Source organism: Oryx dammah, unplaced genomic scaffold (assembly GCF_014754425.2).
Source record: "Oryx dammah isolate SB20612 unplaced genomic scaffold, SCBI_Odam_1.1 HiC_scaffold_13, whole genome shotgun sequence".
Lineage (NCBI taxonomy): Eukaryota > Metazoa > Chordata > Mammalia > Artiodactyla > Bovidae > Oryx > Oryx dammah.
In genome coordinates this window covers 19476902-19503720 of record NW_024070197.1, presented here as the reverse complement: position 1 = coordinate 19503720, position 26819 = coordinate 19476902, and the positions used below count along the sequence as shown (strand labels likewise).

The 26819-nt window shown below is 55.3% G+C and overlaps 1 protein-coding gene across 5 annotated transcripts; it reads left to right on the top strand.

Moving 5' to 3' along the window:
* Nucleotides 1–832: 832 nt before the first annotated feature.
* Nucleotides 833–25883, top strand: GRAMD1A (GRAM domain containing 1A). Of its 5 annotated transcripts, XM_040252910.1 has the most exons (21): nt 833–998; nt 1784–2116; nt 11079–11289; nt 11375–11395; nt 11875–11959; nt 12104–12207; nt 12289–12384; nt 13078–13158; nt 16476–16588; nt 16764–16914; nt 17439–17637; nt 18798–18941; nt 20454–20572; nt 20664–20806; nt 21383–21486; nt 21572–21745; nt 21846–21933; nt 22880–22891; nt 23213–23320; nt 23405–23525; nt 25433–25883. In XM_040252910.1, exons 2-21 carry the CDS (start codon nt 1833–1835, stop codon nt 25523–25525), a joined length of 2451 nt encoding a protein of 816 aa, XP_040108844.1. In that variant the 5' UTR covers nt 833–998; nt 1784–1832; the 3' UTR covers nt 25526–25883. The 5 variants fall into 5 exon arrangements, with proteins under 5 accessions (XP_040108844.1, XP_040108845.1, XP_040108846.1 ...); XM_040252911.1 differs by lacking the exon at nt 22880–22891 and having other exon boundaries at nt 848–998; nt 1804–2116; XM_040252912.1 differs by lacking the exons at nt 833–998; nt 1784–2116 and adding an exon at nt 5639–5925.
* Nucleotides 25884–26819: the final 936 nt, after the last annotated feature.

The following is a 26819-nucleotide window of genomic DNA, read 5'->3' as shown; positions in this document are numbered from 1 at the left end:
CATAGAAAATGACACGCAGATGGTTGGATGGCATCACCAACCAATTCAATGGACCTGAACTTGAGCAAACTCCAGGAGATAGTGAGGGACAGGGAAGCCTGGCATGCTGCAGTCCGTGGGTTCGAGAAGAGTCACGATTTGGTGACTGAACAAAGAATGTTCCATTTTATAAAGCTCAAAATCGAATAAAGCTAAAATTATAATAGTTAGGAATGCGTGCCGATCTGATTTTAAAAATAAACTATTAAAAGAGGGACTGATAACTGATAACTGAGAGGTGATGGAGACTTCTGCAAGGGAGGCAGGGTGGGACTCACAGTGACATGCTGGCTCTCAAACTGGGTCTGAGGGGTTCGTTTTTCTGTTAAACTTGCTACCTCACAACTAGGCTCCAGACAGCCTTTAGCAAGTGTCAATTATCATGTAACGAAATTGAAAAAGAGCTAAGCTGTGGGGAATGCCAGCTTTTACCAGTCGGGTGGAGGTGACAGAGCTGTGCACAGCGTGAGAAGGAGCTGTCAGTGGGGTGCCCTGGAGTGCCAAGAGAACCCACCAGAAGGAAGGAATTGGAGTCGCGAAGGTTCCCGGCGCTAAGAGCAGGACGGGAGGATGAGGACAGGGACGAGTGTCAGACCTGGCTGCCTGCGGGTGACGTCTGGGCTTGGAGGAGCAGTGCTGGGGGAGAAATGGGGACAGAAGCTACACTGTGACTGGCTGCGGCCAACAGGAAAGATGGAGCCGCAGAGCCCCAGGGCAGAGTCGAGAGGGAAGGGCCTCCTCTGAGGTCGGAACACCCCCACCCCCACTCAGCCCTCTCTCCTGGGAACAGTTGGCCAGAGGGGAACCTGACTCCAGCCGGACACTCTATTCCGCCTGACAAGGTCGTGACTCCCTGGCCCAGCCAGGACTCATGGGGGAGAGAATAGGGCCTGGTCCCCTGCCCTAACCCTAGGAGCCGGAGCACACGCTGTGAGGACTGAAGGACGACGAAGCCATAGGTAGGGGCACTGGGGTGTCTGGGAAGGACTCTGGGGTCCCAGCCTGGCCTGTAAGGGTCAGGTTCTTCCCAAACCAGGGGGAACCCTCTCTGGGTCCCATGGGTCATCCTTCCCTGTCCCTCCCCCCAACCAGCAGCAGGGTGCCAAGAACCTCTCACCGTGTCCTGCGGTGAGGACAGACAGACACTAATCTCATCTCCCCAGACCCATACGGCCTCCAGTATCACAATCATAACGGCAGGAACTGGCCTCGTTCCCTCCCTTTGTTTGTCTTGGGAGGGGCAATTGCTGAGCAAAGAGGGAAGGGAAATCCTGGCCTTAATCAGCCGTTACTCAGGCCCCTGGGCCTCTGGGGCCCTCTCAGACCTGGCTCCTTCCTGGCCCTGTGTATCGGGAAGGGAGCTGGTGTGGCGGGTGTATAAAGAACCCAGGGCTTGACCGCAGTGCATTCACGCTAGAAAAAATAAACCCCAGTCCAGGGGCACGAACAGAGTTCACTGACCACTTGCCGTGTGCCAGACCCTGGGCTAGCCCTCCACTTGTCAGAGCTCCCTGACACTGCCCGGCCACCCTCGGAGGTCGCCATCAGGCCGTCCAGCTTCCAGAAGAGGAACCAGGGTCACAAGGGAGGATGTTGGCTGAGATGGGAATCCCACCCAGATCTCTCTGACCCCCATGCTGTGCTCTGAAGCTCAGCTGACCCCTCCTCCCACTGGGCAGCAGGAGGTGGTGAGGGGCAGGGTTTGCATGGGAACTCTCCCCTTCACCTCTTCTTTCTCCCCTAGAGGCCACACCACGGTCCAAGACCCCCGGCTGGGTGGCAGAGCTATCCGCATGGCTGAGTTCCTGCCCCTGCTGCCTTGTACACCCCTGCTGACCCAGGATGTCTGTGCCCAGGACTCATGGGTGCCCCCAGCCGAGGAGCCGAGCCAGGAGGCACAGGGTGGCAGAGTCCAGGGCCCAGCCCCTAAGCGCTGGAAGCTCCTGGAGGTGCCCACCATTCAGATAACACCAGCCAGCAATGAGGAGTCACCCCCTTGCACTCCAGCCCCCCAAGGGAGTCTTCCCAGCCTGCAGCTGCCGAGGACACCAGACCCGGAGAGTTCGCCCCAGGACAGGTCAGACCTAGGTGGCGGGATGGGAAAGGGGTTCTCTCTCTCAGGACTCAAGCTTAAAGGTGGGTTCCCTGTGGCTGACACTGTCCTGGTGGGGGGTTGAAGGTCAGTTAGAATGTGGCTTTAGCCCCATAGGGGCCTGACGGGAAGTTGTGAAATATATGCAGATAAAAACTGGAATATCTGTTGGGATCATCAGCTATGCTCAGCTGAGCACTGCTTACTAAGACCAGAGGCAAATACTCACCAACTGGTGTTTTTCAAACTTTGGATCATGACCCATTTAAGGGCCATGAAACCAATGTAGAATACTGCAGTGAACACTTTTTTTTCCCCAAATAGAATCAGGAGAGAACTGAACATAACACAGTGTAAAAAATAATAATAATAAAATAAAAAGAGTAAGAAAATAACACAGTGTAGCAGGCAGTGAACAAGTGTGGTTTCCTACCAATTTTGTGACATTACCTATGTAGCAGACCCTTCATACCCATGGGAGTATTCTAAGACCCCTGTGGATAAACTCTGCAGATGCTCAAATCTCTTACATAAGATGGTGCAGTATTTGCATATTACCTACTCACACTCTCCTGCTTAGAACACCTCTAGGTTACTTACAGGTTTCTGTGCTGTGCTGTGCTTAGTCGCTTCAGTCGTGTCCAACTCTTTGCGACCGTGTGGCCTGTAGCCTGCCAGGCTCCTCTGCCCACAGAATTTTCCAGGCAAGAATTCTGGAGTAGGCTGCTGTTTCCTACTCCAAGGGAGTCTTCCCAACAAAGGGATTGAACCTTTCTCTTGCGTCTCCTGCTTTGTTGGCAGATTCTTTACTCTCTGAGCCACGAGGAAAGTTCCAAATACAATGTAAACAGTTGCCAGGCAGCAAACTCAAGTTTGCTTTCTGAAAATTTTTTTTAATTGAAGCACAGTTGATTTATAATGTTGTGTTAGTTTCAGGTGTACAACAAAGTGATTCAATTATACATACATATATGTATCTATTCTTTTTCAGATTATTTTCTACTACAGGTTATTTATCATAAGATGTTGAATATAGTTTCTTGTGCTATCCAGTACATCCTTGCCGTTTATCTTTTTTCTTTTTGGCTAAGCCACAAGGCTTTCGAGATCTCAGTTACTCAGCCAAGGACTGAACCCAGTACCAGCAGTAAGCAGGACTCAGAAAGTGCTGAGTCCTAACTGGACCGCCAGGGAAATCTTAGACTCCTAATTTATCACTTTGATATTCTGGAAAATTTTTATACAAAAATTATTATGCTATACATCTGAAATTAATATAATATTATCTATCCAGTTTTAAAAAACTGAAGTATAGTTAATTTACAATGTCGTCTTAGTTTCAAGTGTATTCCTCCCAAAATTTAAAAAAAAATTGTTTTGATCTTCGATTGGTTGAATCCATGGACGTGGAACCTACAGATATGAGGGCCTATTCTATTTCTAACTGTGTACTTGGAGACCAATATAAAAGGTATTTCCTGTTGCAGCTCATGGGCAAAAAAAAAAGTTTAAACAAAACTTCTACAAAGAAACACTACCTCTGGCACAAGGAGACAGGAACAAGGAGGTTGAAGGCTGTAGGAGGAAAGAACTACATTGGCCTTTAACAGAAATGTCCATTGTGGTTTTTTCCAACAATGAACATTTGGATAAGAGTTAAAGTTTATGAAGTAGGGCTCTGTGTGTTAATGTGGAGAAATCTCAGAAATAAAGATGAGGGAGAAAAACAACTTGCAAAATGATAGTAGGAGCCTAATTGTGTATCTTTTAAAAAGATTTTGAACAACAGGATATATTGTTAGTGGATGGATCTTGATGCAGAAAAAGGACAGAAAAATGTACAAAAATGGTAAAATGTCCACATCTATTGTATATGCTTGGTGGGGACCAAGATAACTCTTGTATTTTTCCTGTTTGAAATAAACATTCCCAAATTAAAAATTTTAAGTATTTCAAAAGAAGAAACAGGCCAAGAGAAATACAAAGAAAGAGAATAGTGAGACAGAGGGAGATGGTGGGAGGAGGGCCTCACTGGGATCTGACCCAGAGATCTGACCTTGAGAGGCAGTTGTCCAAGAACTGAGCTTTCCTACAGAGGGAAAGGGAGTGCAAAGGCCTGGGGGCAGGAACCGGAACTGGGGAGTCAGAGCAACAGCAGGGAGGCTGAGTAAGCTAGAGGCAGTGAACAAGAGGGAGCCAGAGAAGTTAAGAGTGGAGTCTTTGGCAACTTTGCTTTTAGCTGGACTGAGGTGCAGCCAGAAGGCTCTGTGCTGGAGGGCTTCGACCTGACAGGTTCCTTCAGGCTGTGTGTGGGGAGCAGGCTGTAAGGGTTGGGAGGGAGCTGGGAGACCAAGGAGGAGGCTGTGTGATGGTCCAGGAGGGAGAGGATGGAGGCTGGGCCAGGGTTGGAGCAGTGAGGGAGAAGAGTTTAAACTGGATAGATTTTGTAGGAGGAGCCTACAGGGTTTGCTGAGAGACTAGAGGGAAAGAGAGGGGTCAAGAAAGGCTGAAATTTGGGGCATTCCACCCACCAAAATGGGCATCCCAGGCGGAGCTATTGGTAAAGTCTCTACCTGCCAGTGCAGGAGATGCAAGGGGCGTGGGTTCGATCCCTGGGTCGGGAAGATCCCTGGAGAAGGGAGTGGCTATCCATTCCAGTTTCTTGCCTGGAGAATCCCATGGACAGAGGAGCCTGTCCGCTACAGTCCACAGGGTTGCAAAGAATTGGACAGGACTGAGTGACTGAGCACACACCCACCAAAATGGAGAAGTCAGTGGGTGTTTTAGGAGGGAAAGGGTGCAAGTGTGGAAGAGCTGTGGGAATGGAGTTTTTTTCAAGAGGCAGGAACAGCCTGTCCTGGAGAGGGGTGGGAAGCAAGTCTGAGCTGGGGGGCCTGTGGCCAGGAGCTGTGAGGTTCTGCACCGATATCTGTGTTCTCAGGGGAGGAGTCCAGGACACCGAGAGACCCGGGCAGGTGCTGCAGAGATAAAGGTGGGTTAGGGCATCAGAAGGCAATGGCACCCCACTCCAGTACTCTTGCCTGGAAAATCCCATGGGCGGAGGAGCCTGGTAGGCTGCAGTCTATGGGGTCGCTAAGAGCAGAACAGGACTGAGCGACTTCACTTTCACTTTTCACTTTCATGCATTGGAGAAGGAAATGGCAACCCACTCCAGTATTCTTGCCTGGAGAATCCCATGGACGCGGGAGCCTGGTGGGCTGCTGTCTATGGGGTCGCACAGAGTCGGACACAACTGAAACGACTTAGCAGCAGCAGCAGCAGGGCATCAGTGGAGGATTGCGTCCACCAACAGTGACCTTGGAGACTCACTTCCCATCTTTGAGGCCGGGGCTTCCCCTTCTATAAAAGGGGAGCACTCCCGCCTCCCCCGCTCCCAACCCTGTCCTGTGGGAAAACTCTGATCACAGAGTTAGTGGGGTTCCCAGGACTGGGGTGATTTGCTCGACGTCATGGCTGACTGGGGCTGGCACTGAAAGGGGTCCCCAGAGACGCCGCTCAGAGATGCGGAGAGGGAAGTGGCCTAGGGCCCCACCTCCTTCCCGCCAGCTGCGGTTCCCCGCGTCCCCACTGCCCCAACACCTCCGTTTCCCCGAATCTCCCTCCCATCCCCAGCCCCGCCTCCTCTCTCAGTTTCCGACCCGAGTGGGGAGTAGAGGGGTACTTAGAGCGCCCGGCCCGAGGCCTCACTGGAGCGGAGGACCTCTCTCTGGGTACCAGACGAGCGCGTCCGGCCTGTGCCCAGGCTACCACGGCGGAGTTGTGTTTCTGATCGAGTCTGTCTCTGTGTTTTTCCGTTTCGGTCTTTCCCCCTCCCCGGTCCATTTCTCTGTCTCTCTCCTTCGATCCTCCGTCTCTTTGTTTCTCTTCGCCCCTCTTCTTGCTCTCTCCGGGCCCTGACGACCCCGCCGGCCCCTCTCGACCCCTGTCTCGCTCCTCCTGCTCCTGCGCCCCGTCGCTCCACCTCTAGTTCTCCCTCCGGCATCGGATTCCTCCCTGGGGTCTCGCTCGGTCCCCGCTGTCCCTCCCTCGCCTCTGACCAGCAACCCCCCCAGCCCCCGGGTCTCCCTCTGGTTCTCACCTCCTGCTTTCCCGCCTCCCCTCCGGTCCCTTTCTCCCTCCGGGTATCTGAGTCTCTGCCTCGAGGCCCAGCCGCCCCTCCCCGCCAGGGCCGATCCCTCCCGGCCACTCTTCTCCGCCAGGGCCGATCCCTCCCTTCTAGCCCCCTCCCGCGGGCGGGGGGCGGTGCCGTGACGCGCGGGGCGGAGGCAGGAAAGCGGAGCTGACGCCGCGGCGGCGTCCCGCGGCCCCGGCCTTTTGTGCGGGCAGAGGGCGGCGGGGTTGGGGCGGGGGTGGGGGGCACGGCAGCCAAAGAAGGAGAGGCGGCTAACCGGCGGGGACGCCCAACGCCGCCCAGCCCCGCACAGCCCGGCCCGGCCCTGCCCTGCGGCTGGGCGCGCCCGCCGCGCCGCATCCATGTTCGAGTGAGGACCGCGGCGGAGGCGGGGGCGCGGGGAGGTACTGGGGGGTCGCTGGGGTGGGGGCTCCACCGGCTCGGCCCGGCGTGGCGCGATCGCAGCCAAGGTCCAGGAACTTGTGCACCGGGGTCGGCCGGAGGGGAGGGGAGGGAGGCCTGGGGGGCCCAGGGGTGCACTCGGGGGTGGAGCGCTGACGGCGGGATCGCCCCCCGGGTCTGCTCGGCACTGCCTGGACGCGATGCGCCAGCCTGGCGGAGCTTTGGCTGGGAGTCCCGGGCTCACCGCGCTAGGAGCGCGGCCTGCCGGGAGCGCCCCGGGCCTCCTTTGCAGCTGCTTGGGAGGTGAGGAGTGGGCGCGAGGCTGACCCGGGTCTTCAGGCCTGCGGTCAAGGCTGGGCGGAGACGAGCCCCCGCCGACCGGGCTCCCAGGCCCGTGAGTCCGGGGCAGGCCCGGGAGCAGCCTCTCTAGGTCTGAGCCCTCTGTTCTAGTCTGTCTCAAGTCTCGAGATGGCTCGGATGGGGTCTTCTACGTGGCCGGCCGACCGCGTGCCTCAGATCCTCTGGGGTCCTGAGCACGGAATTGACCTAGTCCCTGTCCGGGCCCAGAGTATTCTAGATCATGCATTGTAGGTGTCTTGGACGTGTGTATGCCTATCTGTGTTCCTGGTGTGCAGGCAGCTGTTACCCTCTGGCTCTGTGTGTGTGTGTGTGTGTGGCTTCATGTGGTGTTGTAAGCTCCCTGTGTGTGTCTGACTGGGATCGCAGTGTGTGTCTGGGGCTTTGTGTGTGTGGCTGTGACTAGACGTGGTTGTGTGTGTACTGTACCTCATTCCATCAGACAGCCGCGTGTCTAGTTGTGACTTTGGAGTATGTGTACGTGTGTCTCAGCCTCCTAATGTGCAGCAACAGCTCTGGTCCTCCTTGGCCATGTGCCTGTGTGTGTGAATTTATTATCTTGGAATTTATTATTCCATCTGTGGCTCCAGATGTCACTGTAAGTTGCCTGTGTGTTCAGTTGTGACTGTAGCGTGTGTGCGCCTGTGTCAGGGGCTCTTTGCTGCTGTGAACTTTCACCTCTGTGTGTGCTTGTAATTTACCTCTGTACCTATTAGCATAGTGTGCAAATGTAAGTCACCAGTGTGTCCATGTGTGACGTTATTGTCTGGCCCCAGCCTTGGTGAGTATGAGTGAAAGCCTCTGGGGTTGTACTTTAAATCTACGTCTGATTCCATCTTAGTGTGAAAGTTCCTGCGTGTGTCCCTTTATGACATTGTTGTACACCCCTGGCTTCCGTGTGAGCTGCTGGGGCCCTCTGGGGCTTTGTGTGTGTGAAAGGTGTTTGAAGAATCCGAGAGAGAGACCCCTTGTGGCTCTTAGTGAGCCTGGGACCCTCCCTCTGTGACAATCTGGAGCAATAATAGCTGACATTATTATGAAAGTTCTCCTGTGTATAAGACATGTCCCACCCATGATTTCAAATCCATCCCTGGCCACTGTGTTGTCAAAGTGTGTCCACAGCGTTCCGGGGCTGCGTTGTTCCTGAGTCCTCCACGGCTGTTTGTGTGCAGGACTCTCAGTCCCTCGGCAACAGCATTTGCCACGTCCATCTCGTGCCACGTAAGAGCAGGTCTTCGCTCTGTCTTCCGCTCCTGGTGGGGAGTGCCATGAGAACTGAGCTGAGCCTGGACTTAATTTACCTGGGGGGTGCACGTGTTAGCTGGGACTGTTCTTTCACTGTGTGGCCCTCTCTGTCACTGTGGAAATGTTACTTTCAGGTCTCCTCCAGAACTTCCCTGGAGCTGTATGTGTGAACGCACCTGGGACTTTTCTGTTTCTGTCACCCTCTGCAGCTTTATGTCTTTGTCACGCATGCGGGTGTGTGTATGACTTCTGGGACATCGGGTGTGACTGTAATATACCTGTGATATTACTGCTGGGTGTGTAGGGGTGAGGGGTCGGGGAGACGTCTTACAACTGGGGAACTGCGGTTTGCCTGGGACCCTGGCTATATGTGACCCACGTGGAGGTTCCCTTTTGTGCACACTCATGCACAAAATGCCTCTGCCTTACTCTGCCCAGAGGGAGCTGTTGGCTCGTTTAGGCCCAGGAGGCTGGAGGTGAGATGTCTGCAGTGATAGAACCCCATTCTCTTCGAGGTCCCTCCAGCCTTGTCACCATGGCGAGGCCCCTCTCCTCCACTGCTGCAGCCTGCCTGGTGGGGCAGCCGCGGGGTGTCAGCACTTCCTCTTTGTCCTGCTGAGAGCAAGATCTGGGGGCTAGGGGCGCAGGCCGTGCCCTGGCTGCACGTGCTGGACCTGTCTGCAGGAACCCTCCCCAGACCTGCGGCTGCAGGAGTCGAGGAGGGGTGGAGGTTTTGAGCTCAGTCACTTCAGTCATGTCTGACTCCCTGTGACTCCATGAACTCTAGCCCACCAGGCTCCTCTGTGTGTGGGATTCTCCAGGCAAGAATACTGAAGTGGATAGCCATTTTCCTCTCCAGGGGGTCATTTCAGGCTGGAGAGGCAGGAAGATGAGGCAAGAGGGGAATGTGATCACCCCTCCTTCAAACCCTTCCCCCAGCCCATAAGGGCTCTCAGGGTGAAGCCCAGACTCCTGCCCAGGGCCCACAGGGCCTGTGGGTGGGCCTGGGGCCTCCCATCCTCCTTTCCCAGCACCCCCTAGCCACCTCACTCCTCCTCAGCCTTGCCAAGTCCAGTCCTGTTCTGGAACTCACTGTTCCTGCCCCTAAAACAGCTTTCTTCGGCCTTTTGCCAGATCCTTGTCCTTGGGGCTCAGCTCAAGTGTGCCCTGAACACCGCCTTGCCCCCACCAACTTAGTCCTCCTTTATCTCAGGGGTCCTCCAACTTAAACTTGCATTAGAGTCTCCTGGGCTCCACCCCCACTTCCTGATTCAGGAGGTCTGCAGTGGGTCCCGGACTCTGCCTTTCTAACCACTTCTAGGCACTTCCCGTGAGCAGCGCTGCTTGGTAGCACTGACCAGTGTCTGAGGTCATCATCCTCATTTACCTGTTCTCTTATTGATCATCCCTGTTCCCTAGTCAGAATGCCAGGTCCCTGTGGGCAGGTGGTGCATCTGTCTTGCCCCCTTCCGTGTCCCCAGCGCCTGGTGCAGGGCAGGGGCCCGGTGTGCACTCAGAGTGAGGGGCTGGAGCTGGGGTCAGTTGGGCTAGGCTGAGGTGTTTGTGTGGTACCTGTTGGAGTCCACATGGCACTTTGGCAGCAAATGGGCTGCGTTGACAGCAGGGCTGTGTGCTCCATTTCAGTCTGACAGTTCTTAATAAAAGTGCCTTCCAGGTGGTGGGCTTTATGTATATATGTCCTCCTCCAGACAACCCTGTGAGGTAGATGTTGCTAGTAGTCCCATTATACTCGAGAAGAAACCGAGGCCCAGAAAGGTTCAGACACTTGCCCAAGGTCACACAATGCAGTGGCCCAACTGAGATCTGCAGTGGTCTCAGGCTGCCAAGGGTTGGGCAAGTCATACACTTGGTGGAATCCAAGTTTGGGGGTGGGGTAGGTGGGGGTAGATGGACTGAATCACTCATTCAGTCCACAAGGGCAGAAGCTTGCGGAGCACCCCCTGTATGCCAGGCCTCCTTCTAGGCAGAGGGGTGCACCTGGGGACGAAACCCCCGCACCCCTGTGAAGTGCACCTGCTGGTGTGGGAAGATTTGAAACAAGAAAATACAGAAGTGCAGGAGAAGATGAGAATGGTGGAGAGGGAAGAGGCTTGGGAGGAGGAATGTGCTTTACATGGAGAGGCGAGGAGAGGCGTCTTAGAGAAGCGAGCCCTGAGCAGGGGATGGGGTGAGGACCTTGCCTTCCCCTGGAGTGAAGTGCAGCGGTGGGGAGAGCTTAGACAGGAGGGCCCTGACCGGCCTGGGGAGGAGGCTGCTGAGATGTCCAGGATGGAGAGCCTGGAGGCTGGGCCAGGGTCCTGGTGCAGGAGGAAGTAGGCAACATAAAAACAATGGAAATAGATCTTAGAGCTGGAGCAGGGGAACCTGCTAACAGATTAAAAGTGAAGAGTAAGTAGGAAAGAAGAAGCAGCTTAGGTTTTTAGCTCAGGTAACTGAGTGGAAAGTATTTGTTCAATAAATATTTATTATATGAATGAATGAATAAGTTAGTTTGAAAAACAACAGGCGTGACTGAGAGCTCACTTTGTGCCAGGCTCTGTTAGAAGCCCTTTACACGTATGGACTTGTTTAACCCTCCAAACAAGAAGATGACTTGTGTTTCTTACCCCTGGGTTATAGATGAACTCACCAAAGACAGGGAGCTGGGGGGCCTGCTCTGGATCCTTCTGCGAGGAGGTGGAACAGGGTGGGTGGGTGAGAATCAGTGGGCTGAAGGGGGACCCCCCACACAGGCCCATCGCCATCCCCCAGCCTACCTCCCTTCATAAGAACCCTCTTCCTCTCCCCCAGCACAACCCCCCACTCTGGCCGGAGCACGCCAAGCAGCTCTCCATCCCTGCGTAAGCGCCTGCAGCTCTTGCCCCCAAGCCGACCCCCGCCTGAGCCGGAACCGAGCACCATGGTGGAGAAGGGGTCGGATAGCTCCTCAGAGAAGGGTGGGGTGCCCGGGACACCCAGCACCCAGAGCCTGGGCAGCCGGAACTTCATCCGCAACAGCAAGGTTGGTGCCAGCTCAGGTGGGGTGGGGACGGGGTGGGGGGACGGGATTCAGGGGCTCCTTCTGACTCTTTTCCTTTCTCTTGCAGAAGATGCAGAGCTGGTACAGTGTAAGTATCTGGGCAGGGGACCCTTACCAGAGGGATGAGAGGGAGGGGGACAGGTACTGGGCCCAGGGGCCGCTGGCTGCCACTGTCAGAGAGTGGGCGCTGGGGTCAGGAGACGTGGGGGTGGTGGTCTCATCCCGGGCTGCTACTTACATGCTCTGTGACCTTGAGTGAGTTGCTTAACCTCTCTGGGCTGCTCTGTCCTTGAGAAACAGTACCCACCTTACTAGACTGACGGGAACACTCCCTGAGAGTCAGTGATGCTGGTGGGTACCTGAAGCAGCGCCTGGCTTCTGTAGCAATCAGTAAATGGCTCTCATCATGGTTACTCTTGTGTTATGGGCAGTGGGAGCCAGAAGTGGGCTAGACACTGAAGCCTCAGGGAGGCTGTCCCGGGCTGAGACTGGTGCTAGGAGCTTTGGGGGCAGAATTTTAGGGGTGTGAAAATCCGTCCCAGTTCTTACCTCCCAAACGTCCCGCAGATGCTGAGCCCCACGTACAAACAACGGAACGAGGACTTCCGGAAACTGTTCAGCAAACTCCCTGAAGCAGAACGCCTCATTGTGGGTGAGTCGTCGCCCTACCCCCACACACCCCCAGCCAGGCCCTGAGCCCCCAGCACTGCCCTCCTGACCCTCCCCACATGCGCCAGCCCAGCCAGGCTGGCCTGTGACTCGGGTGTCTGCCTGTCTCTCCTCTCGGCCGCCTCAGATTACTCCTGTGCCTTGCAGCGCGAGATCCTCCTCCAGGGCCGCCTCTATCTCTCCGAGAACTGGATCTGCTTCTACAGCAACATCTTCCGCTGGGAGACAACCGTGAGCCGACCCAGCCGGGACGAGGAGGGGCCCCAGGGTGGGCAGTGGCCTGGCCCCTTCTGACCCACCTTTCATTCTCAGATCTCCATCCAGTTGAAGGAAGTGACGTGTCTGAAGAAGGAAAAGACGGCCAAGCTTATCCCCAATGCCATCCAGATCTGCACGGAGAACGAGAAGGTGAGCGAGAGGAGCGGCAAACAGGGGTCCCGGGTCCCCATTCTTCACTGACTCCTCTCTCCTCCCCGCCACCCAGAGTCCTCTTCACTCTGCACCCAACTCCTCGCAGGGAATACCCATTCTCGTTACTCTCAAGCCCCTGCCTGGGCTCCCGTCATCTCTAGCCTGGAGCCCTGCACCTGCCCCTGACTCAGGCCCTGCAGTCTCCTCTCACACAGCTGCCCAGGGATAGTCTTAATAGACAAATTCTATCAGCTCAGAGGACTTTTCTGCCAGGAAGCCTTCCCTGATGCTCTGTCTATCATGATCGTTGCCTCATGGCCCAAGATGGCTGCCTCACACCAGTGGCCCAGCCAGGAGAAAGAAATAGGGAGGGAAAGCTTCACAGCAGACTGTCTTTGTGTTTTCTTGGCTAAAATGGGATCTGTTAGCCACTTCTAAGTGGGCATCGGAGTCTGGATATGTGCCCTGGGCTTCCCCTGAGCAGCCCAGCCACTCTAAGCTGACCCTGTCTCCCGCCCTGGACTGTGAGTCCCGGGGCAGGGCTAGAGTCATCTCCTCATCACTGGGACTCCAGAGTTGACCATTGCTGGGCTGGCCACAGAACGGAACACAGTGCGTGCACAGGTGGAGCTTCCCCCTCCCTCTGGTCTGGTGTCTCCCCCACCACTCATACCCTTCTCCCTCCTGCAGCATTTCTTCACCTCCTTTGGGGCCCGAGATCGCTGCTTCCTCCTCATCTTCCGCCTCTGGCAGAACGCGCTGCTTGAAAAGGTGGGCCTGGGCGAGTCCTGGACAAGGGGGCTAGAGGCCGGGCGGGGGAGGGGGGACCATGGAGCCAGGGATGCTAGGACTCGGGGGACCCCTCCAGCTCTTCCTCATGGGCAGCAGGTCCAACGTGCTTGCAGCTTCTCCATAGGCCCAGAGGGCCTCAGCGGGCTCCAGTGCCATAGCCCGCCCACAAGAAATGCATACCCACGGCCCCTTAGTAACCACCAGCGAATCAGAAATGCTCTGAAGGGATTTCCCTGGCAGTCCAGTGGTTAAGACTCTGAGCTTCTAATGCAGGGAACGTGAGTTCAATCCCTGCTCAGGGAACTAAGATCCCATATGCTACATGGCCAAAAAGAAAAAAAAAGCTCTGAAAATGGGGAGATTTGGGGTATGTTTGGCAACAAAACCTGACTTGAGCTAACACGGAGATTTACAATCCCTGTCGGCACCGTCTAACAGAACTTGGTGCTGTGCTGTCTGATGTGGCAGCCACTGACAACACGTGCCTGTTGAACTCTTGGCTAGTGTGACTGAGGAACTGTATTTTTAATTTAATTTCAGTTTGAATTAATTTAAACTTAAAACATCCTGTGTGCTTCTTATATAACACAGGTCTGTATTTGTCTCAATTAATGGGCCACAAAATATTCATGTGTATGACTGGGGTCAATCTTAAATATAACTGTGATTCAACATAAAATTATAGTATCCAGTATAGAATATACCAGTGATTCTCAAACCAGAGTTTCAGGAACCCTTTACACTCTTTATATAGACTCCAAGGAGGTTTGGTTTAAGTGCAATATATCTGTCAGTATATACTGGATTAGAAATTGAAACTGGGAGCTTTTTAAACATAAGATACACAAATACACTTGGATTAGCCACCAGAACAATGATAATATCACAGTCTCTGGGAAAACCCAACTGTATAGTCATAAAAGAATAAAAGTGGAAAAGGCAAGTAATATCTAATATCTTATGCTACTAACACTTATCATACTTAATGGAAATAATTTTTCCCTCATGGATTCCCTAAAAGGGTCTAGGGGACACCCAGAAATTGGACCACACTTTGAGAACCTCTGGTAGACTCTGCACTTACTGGATACTAATATAATACAGATATTTTGGGTATTACAGTATAGGCACTGTAAAATGTTTCTTATATCCCCAAGTTTGTTAATTTTGAATCAAGTTTTACCCCCAAAGATTTTGAGTAAGGGATTTTAGACCTTTACTTATCACATTCTGGTAGTCTATTTTGGGCCAGTTCTGAGTGGGCTGTCCTGGAATGCCCATTATGGTTGAATGAGTTTATGTAGCATGAATTTGGCAGCAAACAGCTAAAAACCCAACCAGACAATGGTTTAAGCAAACAGATGCTGAAGTACTTCAGGTAGTAATAATGATAGCTAACACTTAACAGAGCTACTGGGTGCCAGGAACTGTTATGAGCTTTCCATGAATTAACTTACTTAATCATCACAGCCACCTTTCGAGGCAATATGGTTATCTTTATTCCACCAAGGAGGCACAGAGGGAAAGCCTTGCCCATGGTCACAATGTGCTTTTCTGTGGCTGAGTGGGGTTCTCACTGACTGTAGTCAGGTTCTAGAGTCCACTTAATCACACTGATGCCAATGTAACAAGAGGCATGGAGGTAGGCAATCCCGGGAGTGGGGAGGGATTGGGGGCTCCCTGCGTCGTTCAGGACCCAAACTCTTATCCATTATTTCACACCGTCATCCTTCTGCTGTTGATGTTTTGTCCACATGCTTATTGCCTCATGGTTGCAATGTGGCTGCTACACCTCCAAATGTTGTGCCCTCACTTAACTATCCCAAACGTGAAGGAAGAAAGGGATGGATGGAAAGTGGGCATTCCTTTATCAGGAAGGGAAAGCCCCTTTCAGCAGACTTTTCCTTACATTTCTTTGGCTAAAACTTGGTCACATCATCACCTGTGGTTGCAGTTATATGGGTTATATGGCAAATGGAAAAATGAATTGGTATAAGCCAGTTTTAATTCGCTGGGCCTGGGGAAGATTTTCACCTCAGACATATCAGGGTCCTGCTGGCAGGAAGGGAGGGTGGATAGATGTTGGGGTCTGCTACTGCTGGCATGCAGCACCTCAGAAGGCCCAAACAGGCTTACTCACATCTGTCCTCCCAGGGGGCTGCAGCTGTGGCCATCCTCAGGGGCAAGAGTCCTGGAGCAGGAGCCTGAGGGAGGGGCAGGGCAGCTTCAAACTCTTCAGGGAGGCTGAGGGCAGCCAGACTGCTGGGGATGGAGTTCAGCCCTATCACTGGGTGCAAGTTGCTGAACCCCATCCATCAGATGGGGACCATTCCTTCCTTGTAGCACCTGAGCTGGCCCCAGAATAAGTGCTCCATCACGTCAGCTCTTGGGAGGCAGTGCAGTCCAGTGGTTAGCTCCAGGGCTGAACCAACACTCTGAGATCACCTCAGTACCTCCACTTTCTAATTGAATGATGTTACTCCACCTCTGTGGGGCTTCCCAGGTGGCGCCAGTGCTAAAGAACCTGCCCGCCAGTGCAGGAGATGAAAGAGATGTGGGTTCACTCTGTGGGTCAGGAGGATCCCCTGGAGTCGGAAATGGCAGCCCACTCCAGTTTTCTTGCCTGGAGAATCCCGTGGACGGAGGAGCCTGGCGGGCTACAATCTATGGGGTGGCAAAGAGTCACACGACTGAGCACACACACACGCACCTTTGTGCCTCATTGTCATTATCTTAAAATGATGATAATATTAGCACCTACTTGACAAAATTGTTTTGGAGACTTACTGAGTTGGCACATATGAAGAGTTAGAAGGATGCCTGGTACATGGTAACTACTCAGTGAATGTCAGTTGCTGCTGCTGCTACTATTACTAATATTACTATCTCATCAGTCTCATCTAGCCACCCTAGCCATGGATACCCCCTGAGGATGCCTGGGAGAAGTATTGATAGTTGGGGGCATGACTGCATGGCAGGTGGGAGCATCGGCTCTGGAGTCTGGCTGGGTTTAAACTTCAGAGTTGACCTCAAGCACAACTTCTCCCCTCTGGGCCTCATATTCTCCTCTGTAAAACTGGGAAGTTTAACCTGTAGCTGTGAAAGTATTGTGAGGACCTAAGGGAAAATTGCCCAGTACACTGGCTCCTACCCAGTGGATTGAGAGAGGTCTGCGATGGGAAGTCATGCTCCCCCTTCTGGACACCGGGGGAACTGCTGAGGCTGAGGCTGGTGTGGGTGAGAGGGAAGGGCTTTGACTGTAAGGCAGAGGCCAACCCAATGTCCCGTCCATCCAGACTTTAAGTCCCCGCGAGCTCTGGCACCTGGTGCATCAGTGCTACGGCTCAGAGCTGGGCCTCACCAGCGAGGACGAGGACTATGTCTGCCCCTTGCAGCTGAATGGCCTAGGGTGAGTCGATGGTTGGTGGCTGGTTCCGGGGGGTTGGGAGGAGTCACAAGGGACTGTGTCCATAGCTCCTGAAATCCTAGGTGGACTGAGGTGGGTGTACAAAAGTTTGGGAGACCAGGAGGGTGTGTGGGATCTCAAAGATCACAGTGGTCTCACTCCCTCTCTTTCTCTGCAGGAGCCCCAAGGATGTGGGTGATGTAATCGCCCTGAGCGACATCACCCCCTCGGGGGCAGCTGACCACAGCCAGGAACCAAGCCCCGCAGCTTCACGCCGTGGCCGCATCACCCCCAACCTGTCCCGGGCCAGCAGTGATGCAGACCATGGGGTGAGAAGGCGGATAGAGGAGAGAGGAGGGTCTGGGTGCGGCTGGAGAGAGGAACAGACTCCCAGATTGAGGGCATCAGCAGGGAATGGACAGAGAAGAGGTGGCTGGAGGGATGCGTGAGTGGATGGATGGAGGAATGGGATGGAGCTGGGAAGATGGGCGTGGAAAACAAACACAGGTAGGGAAAGAGAGAGACAGACAGAGGTGGAACAGGTAGATAGATGGAAAGGGGGAGAGAGAGAAGAGCCGAGAGAGAAATGGATGGATGGATGGATGAGGTGGGTGCAGTCAGATGAGGCATGGACAGGACAGGCATAAGAAAGCTCATGGCCCAGGCATCCAGGACACGCCTGACTGAGAAGCTGGGAGGAGTCCTCCTCTGGGTGGCCCCAGCGCCTCTCGCCACTCAGCTATGAGCTCTCGGTACATACAACCTCCCCAGCACTGGTTTTCCTACAGTCTTGAAGCCTTCTGGTGGATGTGGGCACCCAAGGGACAAGCTTGGATTAAGCTTTTCTCTGCAGGCAGAGGAGGACAAGGAGGAGCAGACAGACAGCCAGCCAGACGCCTCCTCCAGCCAGACAGTGACCCCGGTGGCTGAACCCCCGAGCGCAGAGCCCACCCCACCTGACGGGCCCACCTCCCTGGGCCCCTTGGATCTGCTGCCCAGTGAGGAGCTATTGACAGACACAAGTAACTCCTCCTCGTCCACGGGGGAGGAAGGTGAGGCAGGTGGCCCGACTCGTTCACTTTGGCTACACAAAACAGACTTTACTCAGACAGGCTGACCATAGTTGCTGGCTCACAGGACTGAAAAATCCATAGCACAGGCAGATAAGGCATTCACGTGTTCTTGTTGGAAATCTGTCCGTATTTCGCTCTGCTTTGAAGGCAGCTTAGCAAGGTGGATAGGAGGCATAGATAGAGCCCCATAGATGGCTGGGGCTCAAGTCCTGGCCATGCCACTTCCCAGCTGTGTGACGTGGGCAAATTATTCAACCTCTGAGCCTCATTTTCCTTATCTGAAAAATGAGTTGGCAGTAATAATGCCTACTTCATAGGGTTGTCACGAAGAGACAACCGTTATACATAAGCCATTATGTATTAAATCGCTTAATACATGTAGAATGCTTGGGCCAGTCCATAAGTGTTGGCTTATTTCCATCGGCGGCAGCAGCATTTCCATTTTCTGCATGCCAACTTCATTCTCAGGTAGCTTCTACTCTTGTGGGGGCAGAGAGGGCTCCAGCCCTACGCCGAATAAGCCTAGTGGAAAGAAAGCCTGCTTTTCCCAGTGACTGCCCCAGGCTCTAGGGTTGGCTCTGATTGGAGAGCTGGCCTACCCCTGAGCCCACCACTGTGGCTAGTGACCTGGCCTGGGTCACACACGTATACGCACACATACACACACCCTGAACCAATCACTGTGGCTGGCCTGGGACACACACGCATGCGCACACACACACCCCTACCCCTGAGTCCCATAACTGTGGCTGATGGCTTGGCCTGGATCACACACACTTGTGCATGCCCACACGCACACACCCTGAACCAATCACCGTGGCCAAAGGCTCAAGGTTATGAGCTTCAGGGTGGGCTTATGACAGGTCCACTCCCATTGTCACTGGGACGGCAAGTATATGGGCCTAGGTGTGTGCTCCACCTTCAACCCACAGTGATGGCTCTGATTGCCTGGCTTGGGGCACACGTCCACCCTAAAGCCATCCCGTGGTGGAGGGAGCGGAGTTGCTCCATGTCAGTGTCCACTCTGGTCCAGGAGGACAGGGCTGCCCCACAAGGCCTGGGAGTGGGGAGGAGTGCCCCCAACAAGGGACCTGGAGGAACGCAGGCAGCCCCATGCACTACCCTTCTCTGTCGCCCAGCCGACCTGGCGGCCCTGCTGCCTGACCTCTCCGGCCGTCTCCTCATCAACTCCGTCTTCCATGTGGGTGCCGAGCGGCTCCAGCAGATGCTCTTCTCAGACTCGCCCTTCCTGCAGGATTTCCTGCAGCAGTGCAAGTTCACAGGTCAGGGGCTGAGGTGGCTGGGGCACCAGGGGAAGGTGCGGGGAGGAGCAGGCCAGGAGACCAGCAGGAACCGCCATGCAGATTGGGTGCGGTGGGTCAGGGAGCGAAAAGCAGCGATTGTGAGACCAGAGGGGCTCCACCTGCTACCAGCTGAGTGGCCTTGGGCCAGGGGCAGACCTCCTCTGTGCCTCAGTTTCTTCCGTGTGGGGCAGGTGTGATGCCATATCTGCCTTGTCAGGTTCTCGTGAAAACTAAATGAGTCAGTACTGGAGAAGCGCCTAGAATAGGAGCAGATAGGAAGCCATTTAATAAATATGAATTAAAGACTGCTCTGTCAGGCCAGTGCAGAGCCCAGGACAGATGAACTCGAGTCCAGTGGGAACAGCGGTGAAGAGATACTGACACAGATAAGCATGTGTATCAGAGGGCTGGCTGTGACCTAGGGGTTATCAGGAAAGGATGCTGGGAGGATGTGAATTGAAACTGAGGCCTGAGGGAGGAACTTTCCTAGGGAAATGGGACGGGGTGGGAGAGAGGAAGTCCAGGGAGGCCAGCAGGGTGCCTGCAAAGGTCCTGGAGCTGGAGGCCGGCACTGGGAGAAGGCCCTTGGAGTTGGGCCCCCAAGGCCAGGTGTGGAGGGGGAAAGCCACAGCACCAGGGGAGGCAGAAGGGCTGACCAGGAGACCAGCAGGGAGCTCGGGAGGCTACGAAAGAGGTTCAGGTAGGGGAGAGGCCTGTGTCTTTTCTTGATTGATGAAAAACAATCATGCAACATCCTCTGCAGAATGGGTACGACTGCCTTAGGTTGGGAGCTCTCGAATCCCCGCAAACTATGCTTATATCCTGGAGAGAGTGGCACATCAGACTGAGAAGCTCAGACTGTCCAGCAGTACTGGGAAGTCATAAAGTATTGTAGGGAAGGACAGGGTCAGTCTTGGCTGTTAGAAGCTCCCCCTGGACCAGAGCTGGAGTTGGAGGCCAGAACCTCAAGGGGAGGCTGGAGAGGTGCCCTGGAATGGCAAGGATGGGATGAACGAGGACAGTGCTCAGGCAGTCAGTGAATAGATAGTGTCCAGGATGAGGCCCAAGGCTCTGCAGGGAGCCTGAAGGACAGTGGGGCCCAGTGAAGAGGGCCATGTTTCAGGGGTTGGGGAGGCCAGTGGCTGTGCGGGGTCCTGAGGACTTCCAGGGGAGGTTTTCAAGAGGTCGAAGGACCCTAGGTCTCAGGCTCAGGGGAGAAACCAGGACTGGTCGCGTGGAGACTAGGGCTGCAGAGCGGATGCAGTGGCCCAGGAGGGCTGAGAAGTATGGGCAGGAGAGAGGCCCTGGCTCCCAGGGTCATCAGCATCTAGAAGGAAGATGGGGCAGACACCAGGGTGGGGGCAGGGAGGAGGTGCGGGTTTAGGAGCCAGTCTCCAGAGAACTGGAACCTTCCCCAAAAGGCTGGGTCTCCTACTGCCTGAGGGCAGAGGACTGGAGAATGGTGTCTTCACTCTGCCCTTCACCCGCCAGACGTGACCTTGAGCCCCTGGAGCGGGGACAGCAAGTGCCACCAGCGCCGAGTGCTGACCTACACCATTCCCATCAACAACCCGCTGGGGCCCAAGAGCGCCTCTGTGGTGGAGACACAGGTGAGCCGGGCAGGGTGGCCGGCAGCTGGGGGGCTGAGGGTCGGGATAGGGAGGATGGTGCTGACTCCCGGCTCCGCCCTTGACCCTGCAGACGCTGTTCCGGCGCGGCCCCCAGGCGGGAGGGTGTGTGGTGGACTCCGAGGTGCTGACGCAGGGCATCCCTTACCAAGACTACTTCTACACTGCCCACCGCTACTGCATCCTGGGCCTTGCCCGGAACAAGGCCCGCCTCCGGTGAGCCGCGCCCTGGCCCCGCCACCTGACACCTGGGTTGTCCCAGGGCCCCCTGCCACATTCTCCCTGTCTCGAGTCAGCCGCAGAATGCTGGGTGCCACCGTGGCAGATGAGCAGAAGTCAGGAACACCCCAAGGTGGTTGACCTGAGCCACCAGAAGGGCAGAGTCGCCACTGACCAGGAGGGGAAGGCGGGGAGGGCTTGTGGGAAGACCGGGAGCTCAGCTTGGGACATGCTGAGGTGTCTCTCAGACCCCGCGTAGGGATGGACACAGCTGCAGGGTGGAAGGGGTCCAAGGGTGAGGTGCGGGCTAGGATGGCAGTCTGGGTGGGCAGTGCTGGGGTAGCACTGAAGGTGGGAGACCTGCCACGGTCGCCAGTGTGGACAGAGAAGGGGCTGCGGGCTGAGTGGGGTGTTGTGTGGGGATCACAGGGAACCTTTGCTGGGGGGGGTGTCTGTTTTGTGTGTGGGTGACACGGGGCCCTCTCTGAATTAGAAGAGGGCATGCAGCCCCTGGGGAGTGGGACAGTAGGCTGCAGTCGGCCCCTGACCGCCTTCCCCGGCCCTGTTCCCCAGGGTGTCCTCCGAGATCCGCTACCGGAAGCAGCCCTGGAGCCTCGTGAAGTCCCTCATTGAGAAGAACTCGTGGAGCGGCATCGAAGATTACTTCCACCACCTGGGTAGGGGGCAGGGGCCCGGGCGGGCTGCAGCCGGGGTCACGGCTGGCCCGGGGCGGCTGTGCAGAGCCCTCTCCTGTGTCCACAGAGCGAGAGCTCACCAAGGCCGAGCAGCTGTCCCTGGAGGAAAGCGGGAAGGATGCGCGGGGCTTGCTGTCCGGCCTGCGCCGGCGGAAGCGGCCTCTGAGCTGGAGGGCTCACGGTGATGGGACCCCACACCCAGACCCTGACCCCTGTGCCCGGACTGGCATGCACACCTCGGGTGGGTTCTGTCAGGCCTGGCGGGTGGCCGGGGAGGAGCTGGGGGCCTGGCTGGGGTGAGTAGTGATGAGTCCATCTGACTCGGAGTTCCTCCCCAACAGGCTCCCTCAGCTCCCGCTTCTCGGAACCATCTGTGGACCAGGGCCCCGGGGTGGGCACCCCCAGTGCCCTGGTTCTCATCAGCATTGTGTGAGTAAGGGGGCCGGGCTTGGGGGGATCAGACAGGCCTGGATCTGCACCCTGGCTGTGCATCCCTGGGCCAGTGCTTGGCCTGTCTGGGCCTCTGCTTACGTGGGAACGTGGGCTTACCCCACAGCAAGGGTTAAGGAGGCGATGTTTGGGATGCGCCCAGGAGGGCTCCTCAGCTTGTATCACTCAGTTTGTCATGGAGAGGCAGTCCCCACAGGGAGATGGAAACCCTGGGGCTCTGGGGTAGTGGTCAGAGGGGGTGTGGCCTCACCCGGGGAGCTGGAGGAGCAGGCTCCCAGGAGAGGTGGAGTTAGGTGAGCCAGGAGAGGTTTACGCATGGAGGTTTCAGGTTTTCTGTGCTCAGCCCTGAGCTGTGTCACAAGAGGGACACAGTAGTGACCAGTAGTCCTGGGGCGAGACAGGTCTGGCACCAGATCAGAGGAATGAGGTTGTGATGGAGGGAATGGGCGAGGCCCACAAGGAAGCCTTGGGAGGCCGGGGAAGGCTTCCTCCAGGCCAGCCAGTGGGCCACTGGGGAAGGCATCCTGGGAAAGCAGAGGACTCTGAGCTGAGATCACCCCCCACCCACAGTGGGTTTAGGCTGGAGGACCCACCTTCACAGAGGCCTGGGATGCGGGACCCACCTGCACACAGGCCTTGCCTGGGGGTATCCTGGCCTGGTACGGGGTTCCCACATGTACGAGCCTGAGCTGGGAACAGGCCGCTCTGAGGAGATGGAAATGAGATCCATGCTCCTGCCAGACCATGGGCAGTGAGAGATCGGCCTCACGCTCAGCCTCTGGGCCTTGGTTGGCCAGTAACAGCAGTCCATGAGGGGCTGTGTGGTGTGCTCAGCTTGGGGCTTCTGGGGTTGGGGGTCAAGGTGTGGCCAGGACAGGCTGGGCAGCTCTCATCTCTTTGTCTCCCCCTCTCTCTGCCTTCTCAGGATCTGTGTGAGGTAGGGTCCTACGTCCTGCCCTCCCTTCCCCTGTGTCTCACCCCCTAGCTGCAACCCCTTCTCCTTACTCCGTGCCCCCGGCTGCCCCAGCAAGGTGACTGGAGCAGCAGTTAAGGTCTCGGGCATCAGGCCAGCTGGGTTTGAACCCTGGCTTTGGCTTGTGTGACCCCAGGCATGTCACTCACCCTGTCTGAGTCTTGGTTTCCCCCTCTGGAAAGAGGGCTAGTCATGGTGCCCCTTCAAGGTATGGTCAAGTGGGTGCCCCCCCACTTGTGGGAGCATTGGTATCCTGACCCCTGACCTCTGACCTCGTCTCCCCAGCCTCATCGTCCTCATTGCCCTCAACGTCCTCCTCTTTTACCGCCTCTGGTCCCTGGAGAGGACAGCTCACACTTTTGAGTCCTGGCACAGTCTGGCCCTGGCCAAGGGGTGAGTGGGTAGCCCCAGGGGGTTGGGAGCTTGGGCAGGTGTGGGGGAGGCCAAGACCCCACTCGGGCCCTGTCTTCCCTACAGTAAGTTCCCCCAGACGGCCACGGAATGGGCGGAGATCCTGGCCCTGCAGAAGCAGTTCCACAGCGTCGAGGTGCACAAGTGGAGGCAGATCCTGCGGGCTTCCGTGGAGCTCCTGGACGAGGTGCGGCGTGGGCCGTGGGGGCCTGCAGTCATGTCCTGAGATGCAGCATAATGCATCCGGGCCTCGCTTTCCTCCTGTGTTAAATGAGGAAGCCATTCATAGTCCTCACGTCCCAGGGTTGCTAGAGAAATCAATGAGATGGAAGATAGAATTTATTGCTTCTCATCCTGGAGAAGTCCAGGATGTCTTGACTTCAGGCATGGCTGGATCCAGCCACCCAACAGTAATAAGAATCAGTCTCTCTTACCTTCTGTTGACTCTGCCCACCCCCAGGGCTGGCTTTGTTTCAGGGGCATCCCAGGTTGACCAAGATGGTACCTGCAGCTCCAAGGTAGCAGCCAAAGGAAGGAGCTCATTCTCACTGGCTACTGGGTCACATGCCCATACCCCAACCAGTCACAAAAGCCAGGGGTAGACGAGGCTTGGTCCCTAAACCCCTTCCTGCCTGCAAGGTGACTAAGGGGCCATGTGAGGGTGGGAAAGAGGTTCTCCAAGAGTTAGGGATTTCATTTCCAGGAGGGGTTGCCCCAGACACCCACTGTAGTTTGCTGGCAGTGTCTATTCAGACAGCCAGGTTCAAATTCTGACCTGGGGCCTTGGCTTCCTCCTCTGTGAATGGGGTGATAATCCATGTTACTTCAAAGGTTGCCAGGAGGATTGAAGGAATTAGCATCCAGGACTTCCCTGGCGGTCCAATGGTTAAGACTTCAAGCTTCCACTGCAGGGGCTGTGGGTTCAATCCCTGGTCAGAGAACTAAGGCCCCACATGCTGTGGAGTGTGGCCAGAAAATAGTATTAACTAGAAAGGAGTTATCCTGTGAGTAGCACCCAGCTCACGTAAACACCCCATCTGTGTTTGCTCTTATTAGTGGGATCCTGCCAAGCAGGTGCTCAGTAAATGTGGTGGTGGGTCAGCACAGGTGCCAGGCGCTGGGTCATCTGGCCTTGACTGGGTGCCCAAGGGCATCATAGCCCACATTGCTGGGTGATGCTAAAAGTCCTTTCTGGTCACTCTGAACTGTAATGCCGAGGTTCACCGTTAGGGGCCTCATTGCACCCTGAAATCATGCTAGGAGGAAGGAGAAGGGCTGTGTAGGACAGGGACGGGGGATCATCGAGGCTAGGGTGCCATCGCTCAGAGATATGAGGTCAGGGCCTTCCCATCCTGAGTTCAGTCCTGATTATATTCCTCTGCCAAGGGCATGGAATCGACTACACAAATTAACTCTAACAGCAGACATTGATTGAGCCAGCCGGTTTAAGAGCTAAAATGACCAACTGATTTGTTTCTCATGGCCAGCCTTCGAGGGGGATGCTCTTGTTACCACTCCACCCCTCCCACCCCCTGCCATGTAACAGACAGGAACATTGAGGCAGAGACATTCCCAAGGTCGCATGGCGGGGAGTAAGACTAGCTAAGATGCACCCAGCACTGTGTGTGCCAGGTCCTAGGCGAACACCTGGGAGATCCGTGACGTAATCCTATGATGTAGGAATGTTACTGACCAGTGTCTCAGCTGAGGGACCCAGGACGGTTAAGGGGCTTGCCCAAGGTTATCCCATAAAATGGCCTGAACCCAGGCCATCTGGGCCCCTTCCACGTACTGCCCTTGTTGCTGTCTGTTGTTCAGTCGTTCAGTCATGCCCAACTCTCTGCGACCCCATGGACTACAGCAAGCCAGGCTTCCCTGTCCTTCATTATCTCCCGGAGTTTGCTCAAACTCAGGTCCACTGAGTCGGTGATACCACCCAACCATCTCGTTCTCTGCCAGTGAGAAGTCAGACTGGATGCGGAAAGGCTCCTCTCTCAGCACAGGCTGACCTTGGCCAGTTCCTCAGCTGCAGGTGGTGGGGGTGTATCACCCCTACCAGCACTCACCCCCCACCCTGCCCACCTCTCCCCGCAGATGAAGTTCTCACTGGAGAAGCTACATCAAGGCATCACCGTCTCAGACCCTCCCTTCGACTCCCAGCCACAGCCTGACGACAGCTTCTCCTGAGGACACACAGCCATCCTCCTAAATGGACAGATAGACACAGAGGCTCAGTGGCCACTGCTGGCACAGTGTGAGCACCAGGAGCCTCCCGCCCACCCCTCCCGGTGGCCTGGCCAGGGGCCATACGGACACGGGGACCACTGAACCGAGATGCACTTTAGACCAGCGTGTGCGAGTCCAGCTGCCGTCGCCTGCCCTGCCAGGGAGCTGGCCCGGCCTTTGGCAGGCCCCCCACTAACTTATTGTGCCCGTCTGGGGTTGTGGGGGCGCCTCCTGGGGTGCACGATTCCCTCAGCTCTGGGTTTAATGTATTATATTTATTTGGGGTGTGATAGAGCCCCAATAAAAGGTTGGAAATGGCTGTGATTGTCCTTGCAGGGCCCTGAGAGTGGTGAGAGCCTCCTGTAACACTTTGATCCCACTGCGGTAGGAGGGGCATATGATCCATTTTCTGGGGCCACAGATACCAACGTGACCTGGGATTCCTAAGCAGCTTTGCACCATCAGGATCCAGTGTGGGGGCTCCAAGGACAAACTGGTGGCCTGGCCCTATCCTACCTCTGATACTTAGCAGGCATGTCACCCGGAGCAGTTCAACCTCTCTGAGCTTCAGTTTCTTCTGTGCAATGAGCATAAGAATAGCACCAATCAGGGACTTACCTGGTGGTCCAGTGGCTAAGACTCCATGCTTCCACTGCAGAGGGTGCAGGTTTGAGCCCAGGTCAGGGAACAAAGATTCTGTATGCCTCTCAGAGTGGTCAAGAAAAACAAAGAATAGCACCGATCTTTCAGAATTTTTAGAAGTGAGTTTTCTCGAACTTTAGCTGCATCAGAATCTCCTGGAGGACTCTTAAAAAGCAGAAAGCTGGGCCCCACCCTCAGTTTGAGACTCAGCCCACCTGCCATGAGTCTGCTGAGTGCACTGCCAACAAGTTCCCACGTGATGCTCACGCTATTGTCCAGGGACTTCACTTTGAGAACCACTCTATAAGGATTCAAGGAATTAATAAAGGTGGCTACTTGAAACAGGGCTCACACAGAGTAAATATTCAATAAAGGTTACTATTATGGCAGAAAAAAAATCAGGGGAGGAAAAAAGTAAGTCATACAGTGAGGACCAAGTATGTACCAGACTCTGTGCCAAGGTCTGCAGTATTAGTCGCTCAGTTGTGTCTGACTCTGCAACCCCAGGGACTGTAGCCCACCAGGCTCCTCTGTCCATTGGCTTTCCCAGGCAAGAATACTGGAGTAGGTTGCCGTTTCCTTTTCCAGGGGTTCTTCCTGACCCAGGGATCAA